The sequence below is a fragment of the Astatotilapia calliptera genome, chromosome 11 (genome assembly GCF_964374335.1).
Source record: "Astatotilapia calliptera chromosome 11, fAstCal68.1, whole genome shotgun sequence".
Taxonomy (NCBI): Eukaryota; Metazoa; Chordata; class Actinopteri; order Cichliformes; family Cichlidae; genus Astatotilapia; species Astatotilapia calliptera.
The window spans coordinates 20,427,567-20,437,417 of NC_137432.1; the positions used below are offsets into that span (position 1 = coordinate 20,427,567).

The 9,851-nt window shown below is 38.4% G+C and overlaps 2 protein-coding genes across 3 annotated transcripts in view; both read left to right on the top strand.

Moving 5' to 3' along the window:
- osbpl3b (oxysterol binding protein-like 3b) overlaps positions 1 to 2,553 on the top strand; it is a 39,670-nt gene extending 37,117 nt beyond the window's left edge. For both annotated transcript variants that reach the window (XM_026184339.2, XM_026184341.2), the window contains 4 exons: positions 101 to 245; positions 349 to 475; positions 1,345 to 1,467; positions 1,618 to 2,553. In XM_026184339.2, coding sequence (XP_026040124.1) covers positions 101 to 245; positions 349 to 475; positions 1,345 to 1,467; positions 1,618 to 1,714 — 492 coding nt within the window. In that variant the 3' untranslated portion in view covers positions 1,715 to 2,553. The remainder of the gene's footprint in view (positions 1 to 100; positions 246 to 348; positions 476 to 1,344; positions 1,468 to 1,617) is intronic.
- A 1,251-nt stretch (positions 2,554 to 3,804) lies between these two features.
- On the top strand, positions 3,805 to 9,839 carry gsdmeb (gasdermin Eb). The gene is made up of 10 exons (XM_026185815.2): positions 3,805 to 3,998; positions 4,298 to 4,519; positions 4,626 to 4,818; positions 5,059 to 5,233; positions 6,383 to 6,503; positions 6,680 to 6,805; positions 8,547 to 8,674; positions 8,792 to 8,975; positions 9,117 to 9,190; positions 9,309 to 9,839. Exons 2-10 carry the CDS (start codon positions 4,315 to 4,317, stop codon positions 9,531 to 9,533), a joined length of 1,431 nt encoding a protein of 476 aa, XP_026041600.2. The 5' UTR covers positions 3,805 to 3,998; positions 4,298 to 4,314; the 3' UTR covers positions 9,534 to 9,839.
- Positions 9,840 to 9,851: the final 12 nt, after the last annotated feature.

Consider the following 9,851-nt stretch of genomic DNA (forward strand, 5'->3'; position numbering starts at 1 on the left):
GACGCAAGAGCAACATCTGCTGACTGCAAGAGACACTGTCGTGGGCTATGTGCATTCTTTCATACTCACCCACTATAACACGCTGCTTTTTTTCTAACAGGCCAAATACTGGAATTCGAGTGTAAATGAGATAGAGGGGACTATCACAAATAATAAAGGAAAGGTTATCCACCGACTCTTTGGAAAGTGGCACGAAGCGGTTTTCTGTGGAGACCCGCCTTCAGCTACATGCATCTGGAGAGCAAGTATGAAAGTCTCTCAAAATTAAGTAGAAAAAAAAACCTCTTCAATAATGCGTCTCCCTGTTATAGCTTCTCATGCTGTTGATGTCACTTGTGTACAATATAGATGCAATGCCAGTAGACCATGAGCAGTACTATGGCTTCACGAAGTTTGCAATTGAGCTGAACGAGTTGGACCCATCCCTGAAACTGCTGCTACCACCTACAGACACGAGACTACGAGTGGACCAAAGGTAAGAGGAAAAAAGTGAAAAACATTTAAAAACCCATTAGTATATTTCCATGCACTTACGCAGCCTGGTGGTCGTCAGCTTAATTTTAATAAATGTCAGTGAGAAACATACAGGGGGAAAAGGTTAAAAACTAATTTAGATATAACATCTAATTTTCCTGCCAGAGGACTGTCAGACATAGCTGAATTAAAAACCAAAGCATTTCCAGTGAGTATCTAAGCACCACACCATCATTGATCTCAGTCACGTCCTGAAAAATGCACCTTGTGATCAAAAAAGTACAAAAATAGGCACTCGCGTTAAGAATAGTACGCAACTGCACGCCCTTTCAGGCTATCACAATCAAACTAATTTTAGCTCATCTTTTAAGTTTTTTAAGTCTGCAAACTAAATGCTGCTGCCCTGAGGTGCTGGAGAAAAAACGAAGCTCTCAGTACTTTGCCATCAAAGTATGAAGCTGCACTGCTTCCAGCTCTGCAAATAAGTGGTTATGTATTCTCCTTTTTAGCCCAAGCTCCACCGTCTTACAACGATCCAGAGGTAAAGTAAAATCAGCAGCCAATTTATATTTATATTATACCAGTTCTCTTAACTGTAGGCTTATTTACTTTTTTTGTTCAATATTTTGTCATAAATAATAGGAAAATGTATAGATTTCTATAAATTAAAGTGGAACAAGCTCACCGCCTTTACGCATACAGACTGTTTATGCCCACGTTGGAAATAACCCTGTGACAGGGCCATTCAAAAACAGGAAAACCCCTAAAATTCACTCAAAATGAGAAGGCGCGAGTGAAGATTATGCTTGGATGTGGAAGATTAATGTTTTAAACATCTGCATAATGAATGCGTCTGGGTCTCAACGGCAGACTGCTGGAGGAGGGGAAGTTGGAGGCTGCAGAGGAGCATAAGCAGAGGATTGAACAGCTGCAGAGAGACAGACGGAGAGTCCTGGATGAGAACAATGCAACACATCAGCCTAAATTTTTCAGGTACCCTGAGTATCTTAGCTTAAAACTTTCTCACCTAGAAAGTCACTTATGGAAAAGTGACCACATCTCCGCTCCTAATGGTGAAACACAACTTGTAAATCTGTCGTTGACAGTGTTAATTGCAGTTGTGCGTCTTTTCTGTCTCCACAGGAAGGCACAGGACGATACCTGGGTGAGCAACAACACGTACTGGGAGCTGAGGAAAGACCCTGGCTTTGCCCATGTAGATTTCCCTACACTGTGGTGACCGTGTGCTGCAGATCATACAAACATTTGGACCTGCACAGCCTCTACTGTGATTTGTGATCCAGACTGGTTCTGGTGATGTCTGTATCTCATTCTGACCATCCACATTCTGTACTGGAGTTCATCAGAGTTATTGCCTTAATAGCAAGTGCTTATCTGAGTTGTATAAACACATTTATGCAAACATATTATGAGAATGTTGCTCAATTTGCAGTAGGCCAATTTCATTTTTTTGCCTGCATTCCACATATTATGTTGTGCTAAACCACTTAAACTAAGAAAAGGAAAGATCCTTGGTATAAAGGATGAGAAGAAGAGTTTCATAGTTTATCTACACTAGCTTAAAATGTACTGATCAACTGGTTATGTTGGTTGTTGTCTTACCATGGACATTCTCTACCTCTGAGATAAACTAGCCTCGCTACGCCATTGATTCAGTGTAAACATCCGATATTTATTCTGCATCTGCCTGATGCCTTACTGGTTGTACTCAAACTTGTTTAATTTATTTTGTTGTACCTGCCAGATGTTTAAAAAAATAAAACAAAAGTCTATGTTTCGTAAGGAATTCTTGCTAACAAAATATTGTGCAAGCGATCTCCGAATCCTTACTGAAGTGATTTTTCTGTCCGTTATGAGTAATTACTGCTTTTCGCTATGAATGTGTGAATGATTGTGCAACTATGAGCAGCTGTAGCAAACTCAGTCATATCTTTTTCACTTTATTCAGCACACCATTGTCTCTATGGACCCTGGGCTTTGGGACCAAAAAAAAAGGGAAAAGAAATGTCCAAAAACTATGCTCCATGAGCTCAAATAAAATTTCTGATTGTTTTCTTTTTTGTTGAGTCTTTTGTGATTGTTTGTTCAAAAACACTGAAAGCAAATAGACAGTTGAAATAATTCCCTCTCATCTCAGATGATGAGTTGGCAGGTAGATAGCCTGATTATAATTTTGGTGCATAAAGGAAAAATGCAATTAATTTTAAACATGATGGGTCAGGAATGCCACACGAAAATGCCATTTAGGAAGCTATGAAAAGCAATTGGGGTATAAACACTAGGTTTACTGGGAATGTGAAGCAGTTCCCTGCTTCTTACTATACATATTCCTTAAGTGAAGTAGCAACTCTTAAAGGACTGGTAAAAGATCATCTGCTAAATTATAGAATTTTTTGCTCGTGGCTGCACTTCATCCCTTTATAATTTTCTTGGCTTTATGGGTTAAATCTCAGTGCCATCTAAATGGAAACCTGTGCATGATACTTTCCAATGAATATCCTGCAGTATACAGTAGATATGTTGCTACGTTTCACAAGTGTTGAGTGAATTGTTCCAATCACTTTAGAAACAGCCGTATGTGTTTGACGACGATTCGTGTTTATGGCTTGTTTTTGCCCGTCCTGCTAAGTATTGACCAGAGTTCAAGGTTAATGAGCAATTATGGAGCCGTGCAACAAGTAAAGGTTATCATTTATAAATAACGAATGCAGGAATGTTGTGAGAGTCATGTTGATGAAAAGAGTAAGATACCGCTAGTGATCCTTAGAGCCTGTCTGCATTTTTGACATCCTACAATATGATAAATGACTTTGAAAAAGGGCTCCTTGAGTCCACCTATTCTCTTTTGTTTTCTTTTTTTTTTTTTTACTCTAATAATTCACTGTAGTATAGTTTGTTTGTATTCTTTTTCTTTGTTTTGTTTGTTAATCCACGCTAGCGAACATGGGCTCATCAGATTGCTGGGTTATCTTAAACAGCCGCTAGGTGGCGACAAATGCAAATGATAATCTGTTTTTACAAAAATCCCCTATAAAATATTGTCACTGGTCAAATAGGACTGAATAAATTATAATGCAGAGCAGTAGATACATCAATGCAGTGTAATTAAGATACTTGTAAAATAGGTTATTTCTTTATTTTATATATATATATAGTCCCTACATAAATCCAGTTGACAATTTACCAGTACAAGCAAATATAGAAGAGACATTATTATTATTATTATTATTATTATTATTATTATTATTATTATTATTATTATTATTATTATTATTATTATTATTATTATGATAAGCTGGATTGTAAGCGTACAGGAAGAAAGGCCATATATGCCATATATGTTTCGGCCTCTCCTACCGTGCAGAGGGCGGAGCCTTTTGTCCAAAACAAAGAGTGCAGGAAACCAGGCTGAGCTACTACAGAGGAACTGACTCCTGTAGAAGTCTGACCACTGGGGAGTTTCTCTTGCAGGTCACCAATAAAGCGAAGACTCCGTGGAAGCGGTAGGTGGAAAATTAGCCAGATTTTTAAAAAAAACTAGCATATTTCGTCTTATCTACAGTGACTGCTGTACCGATGGACTTTCGGTTTCCATAATAACCGGTGCTTTGATTGTTGTCGTGCAGCCTGGAGGTTTTAAATGTAAAGAGCTGTATGGTGTCTACTATGTTTTTGCTTGAAATGAGTACAGTGGCTGAAGTAGGAAGTTTATTTGTGTTTAGTCCTAAGGAGGAGCTCACATGGGTGAGGTCTTCTGTAGCTGTGTAGTAAACGCCTCCCCTCTCTTCTCTCGCTTTCAAAGCTTTATCCAGCCGAAAGATGTTTGCTCTGGCTACCAGAAACTTTGTGGAGGAGGTGGAAGATAACGGGTCCCTGATCCCAGTGACCAGCCTGAATGACACCATTGCTCTCCTGACGGTGGTGGTGAAGCGCAGGCGTTTCTGGTGCTGGCAAAAGTCCAAATATCTTCCCACTGATTTTAATCTCAATGATATACTAACAGGAGACACACCCATAAAGCCAGGTAAACCTCAAAAGCAGCACGAAAATGGCCGCATGTGTCACAGTTTACTCTCCCGAGATCACAGAAATTTGATTTTTTTTTTAATATATTTATTTACCTTTTGCAGTTGTGGTTGAGACAGACTTCATCAAATACAGTGGGACATTTAGTGACAACATTCAGGGAACTGTGGATGCAAATTTTTCCAAATACAGCATTAAACTTCAGGGTGAAGACTCATCCAAACTCCAGTCATCTTTTGGAAGCTTGAAGAAAGAGGAGATTGATATGCAGAAGTTGCTGCAAGACTCAAAAGACAAGTTGGTTCACAATCTGTACCTGGTGTCACATGTAAAGTTGTTTCAAACACTCTAAACATCACCTGCCGATCAGCATGTTAAAGATCGCATTGGTGATCTTTGTCCAGCTGTAAAGTTTCACACAAAACACGATGCCCGGTTGAATATTAACGCAAGAAAAGATGATGTAGGATAAGTCACAATAAAATTTTGTTTCCAAGAATGTTCCTGGTGAAACTCACCACATTTTTCTTGTGTTAGGGTTCTGGACATGTCCCACTGTCTAATCCAGCAGACAAAGGAGAAGCAAAGACGGGTATTTGGGATTGTAAAGGATCGTATTGTAACCACTCAACCCTGTTCAGTCATAGAAGAGGTGCAGCAGGGAGGACAGTGTGGGGGAAATCTGAGCACCTGTGGCCCCAAGATGACTAAGGTACAATATCAAACCTCGTATCAGACCTAATAGTTGCTGGTATTTAGGGTTCGGTCAGTTTTTAAAGTTGCTAATACATTCCTATATTAAGTCAATAAGCTAAGTTCACAATACAAAATTCATAGGTCCTGTTGCCAGGTGAGCAATACATGTGCTGCTTTTACCCGGATGAGTTTCAGATCTGCGTGTGCCAGCTTTGCGTGTACATTTTGAAAGCAGAAGAGAATAAGAAGAAGTGGAATAAATCTTGCCCACTATGCATGAAACAGTTGCATTGTGGTTCCTCTTCAGAATTCGGGTCCTTCATTTATCCTCGGTTTTTCCTCTTCATTTCCAGAAATCAAAACTGGGAATTTATTGTTTATGTTCTAGCTACATACAGTACTGTGCCAAGGTCTCCAGACAGACTTGACATTCAAGGCTCTTCCTTGGATGTTGGCTGCCTTTTTTTCTGTTTTCTGCCAGGATGATCCTACACTGCTTCAATAACGTTGATGTCCGGGCTCTGAGGAGGCCAGTCCTTTTTGTCCTCCACTGGTCCAGTTTCCTTAGATTTTTTTTAAGGACACGGCACACCATACTGAGATGTGCCAAGCCTTCCACTAATAGCTCTTGGGTATCACCCTGTGTATGTCAAATTGTGTTATCTTTGATATATTTCCTACATTTAACCAAAGAAATGGGAACAGATTATGTGCTTTAACAGGCTGTTAGTAACAAAGTTATTATAGGCTTTTTTTTAAATTAAAGATGGATTCAGTTGTAAATGTTAAGTGGCTTAAAAAAAATAAAGTAAATAAATAAATAAAATTCCTCTGAAGGGTCAGGTATAAGGATTGGAATGAAAATGAGTGAAAAAGCAGCCAGTGTCCAAAGAAAAACTATCAAAAGACATTCAGAAAGCCTGGAGAACTGTTGCCTAAGACCACTTTAAAAAAAAAATCACAAAAAAAGTGTGACTCCTTGGACCTAAAACTCAAGACCTTTGCAAAGTACTGTAGTTAAAACTATATCTTATATTAAATTCCACTATAACCTTAAAGAAAATATTGAATCTTTTAATAATTCTTTAAAGTAGATTAATATTTGTGACACTCACTGAGGAATTTTGTTGCCATTTGTTCTGATTCGGTGTTCCTGTTTCTTCAGTTTTTATTGAAGGAGAACGCAAGCTTGGGCAATGACAGTGACATTACCATGGAGATTCCTACCAACACTCCAATAGCCTATAGCCTTATAGAACTAAAGATCAAACACGATGGACAATATGGTGAGAAGTCATTCATTGTATTTGTAGAGTAACTGTCTTACTTCATGTTAATTTAACAAGAACTGATAAACTCAAAGTTATATTTAGTAATTGCAGGATCAGCATCATTAGTTCTAGGCTATTGTTGGAAATATCCATGTTCTGTCTCCTTGAACTATCACGTGCATTTTCCACAGAGCTGTGTGTATTGTCAGGCACCAATGGAGGCTTTGATAAAGTTGATGGTACTGCTAGAATGAAAGACCAGCCGTCTACTTCAGGAGCTCCTGCACATTCATCTGACAATAGCTGCCTTCAACAAGGTAAATCACTGTTTTCGCCTCAGATTTCTTACCTTTTCCAGCAAAAAAACACACGATTGCATGCAGAGAAATGTCCTGCACACCAGAGCTGTAGAGCACATCAGGTTAGTATTTGTTTCTAAGGTTTTGTCACCACAGTGGAAAGTTTCCATGCATTATTACACTATAACTGAGCAACCGAGATCAAATGTTAGACTGAAAATGAGAGCATGTGATTGGCTAGTCTGTATGACCAATTCTTATATATTGCATTCTGCTCTTTCCTCCGTGGATAGCTTCTCTCTCTGCTTTTCATTCTTTCCCATAACGCCAGAGTTATGGATATATCTGACAGCTCTGTGTTTTTTTACAGTGTTCCTTATGTTCTAAAAAGGACGCTCCTACAAATACTTGCAAAACTAACTGTGTCCACTCTTTGCAACAGAGCCTTGAATTTTTTTTTGGCCTTAGATTCTTTGAAAAGGGCTCTATAAAAATACAGGTTATTATTATTTTTAATAATATTATTTTTATTAGTAGTAGTATTAGTATTAAAAGTCTACCGTTGGGATTTAATATAGAGGTGCAGTGTTAGTTTTACAGCTGAAAGGTGTGAACGCGGATATTTTGGTGGCTAGCCTTGTTGCCTATTCATATTTATAGGAGTTTCATCTTGATAGCACAAAATTTAAGGAGAAACATACAATTATACTTCACAAGGATTTGTGGCATACAGTTTAGCTCTAAATTTAATGCTGTAAAAAGCATGTCTTACTTTGGTTTGAGGATTTTTGATAGTTGGAGCGTTCATTTATTGGGAACGAGGGGGAAATGTTATGAGAACTGGGTTTCAGGTTTTTGTCACATTTCTACATAAAGCTCGGTACATAATTAAAAAATCTCTGCATGTTTTTTCTCAGCAGTGCGCACACAGTTATTTTCATATAGTTTCCTTTTGATTAATGCCAGAATCTTAAAATATGTAATATATATTACCTTTACTTGTAGCTTCATGGCCACAGTAATATTTTCATTAACACAAGTATGAATCAGGATATGACTATAAAGGGTTTTGTGTTCCTCTACACATTGACATCACTCACTCCGTCATACTCCTTCATTGGGTGTGCTCGTTTTTCAGCCACTAATTTGCGCTGCTCTAGGCATGTAGTTATTGAAATGAACCAACTACATATTTGTATATAAATCAGCACATTATTAGTAAACTATCCACTTTCATGGGTGTACTTTTGTTAATGCAGATTCTTTGGTTCTTTGGCAAAAAATGGCATTTGCTTATTCTGTGTTGCGCTCCAGCAGCACCACACCTCTGCTGTATTCAAGTCAAAGGGTCTCAAAGATAAGAGACCTTGCTGCATCTTATCAGAAGGGTGTTAAACGTATTTGTAAACACAGTTTTGACCTATATTAAAAGGGTACAATACAGTACAGTTTACTCTTTAGTTTGCTATGGAAGTTATGTACTGACTGTATGATTTTATTGGGTGGAATTTTGAATCAGGACTTAACCTGCTTGGAATAAGCCAAGATAATAGTTTTGCATTCACTGGCCACAGCATGCATGCGTGTATTGACTTTTTTTTTAAAATAGCATGTATATACACATGCAGTGTTTTATTAGCTTCTACATATTGTTGTGGTTTACATCATCATAATCTCAGTTAACCTTTTTAACGTGCTCCGGGAGAATGTTTTATCTTTGACAGTGAATGACAAACTGTCCTTATTTTTCTGTCTTCAGAACTAGACCAACTGAGCGATCATTTCCAGCTGCTTTCAGCTCTTCCGGCATCCACCAGGTCCGCTCTGCTACAGCAGATTACAAAACTTTTGCAGGACCAGATCACCATTAGTGCACTTCAGGATGTGGTAAGAGGAACGAAGAGGTCTGGGCACTGGCACTGCACATTCACTAAAAGAAAATGGACATAATGAAATTCAGTTCCGTTCCGTTTAAAGTCTGACCTGTCTCCTTCTCTGTCTCAGCTAGAGCAGATGTGCGTGGATAAGGGATCTGCCTCAGTTGACTTTAAAACAACAGCGTCTCAAAAACAGAATTTCCAGGCAATTCTGGATCTTTTAGAGCAGTCTAGTCAAGAGGAACCAACTGAAAAAAGCCAATCCACATCGCTTCACACAGCCCTTCACCTCTTAATCAGTGCATTGGATGGTGAGAAAATTTGTACTCTACAGTCATTACTTGTGGATTTCTTTTCATATACTAGAGACCTAGTATACCCACTTCATGCACACTGCAAGTTCTAAAAACTTAATGCAGGTTCCTTCATCATGCGTCTGTTTTGTCTTTCAGAGATGACAAATGATTGTCTTGCTGCCTTGGAAATGTGCTGCAGCCCTGCAGTGTTGGGGATATTGGAGCTACTGGTTAGTAAATCCTCTTTTTTATAAAATGGCACAACATGTTAAGCAGGTGTTTCTTTGTAAATTAAACATTGCACATTAAGTCAGCTGCCCCTTATGAATCTCTCAACACCTGTTCCAGGTGCAGTGTGCATCAAAAAATGGAGAGTTGCCTCTGAGCGCCGAAGCGTCGTCTGTACTGACAGAGGCCATCTATGGAAAGATCGAACATCTGTTTGCCTCCTGTAATGTGTCCCTGCGGAGAAATGGGGACATGGTGAAGGCAGAAATAAACAAGCAGCCAGGAAATCCTCTGGTCCTGTGTATCATGATTCGAAGTCTTGCCTCATTAGCTCAGGGTGTTTGAACTGAAACCTGCTTTACAGCCACCAGAAACAAGTGTCACAGTGGAATTAGGTAAATGGAAACATGTAAATAATTCTTTTTGTTATTTTAATAGAATATTTTAAGGGGTGCTACATGACCAAGAAGTCATTCTAAAAATACTGAATACTTGATCTGGACTCATATGTGATTACTCAATGTGTTTAAAAAAAAAAAATAATAATAATGAATTAATAGTCAGACTTGATTTTTATGTGAATAAATATGCAAAATTGTATCTATTTTTTTGTAACTTTGGCAGTTTCCTTCAAATAAAAAATGATTTTGAGCTGTTGTCTGA

Excerpts from the sequence above, each read along its gene's own strand:
- gsdmeb (XM_026185815.2), top strand. The coding sequence starts at position 4,315 with ATGTTTGCTCTGGCTACCAGAAACTTTGTGGAGGAGGTGGAAGATAAC. Across the intron at positions 4,819-5,058 it reads CTGCAAGACTCAAAAGACAA|GGTTCTGGACATGTCCCACT; the intron begins GTTGGTTCACAA and ends TTCTTGTGTTAG. Across the intron at positions 5,234-6,382 it reads GTGGCCCCAAGATGACTAAG|TTTTTATTGAAGGAGAACGC; the intron begins GTACAATATCAA and ends CTGTTTCTTCAG.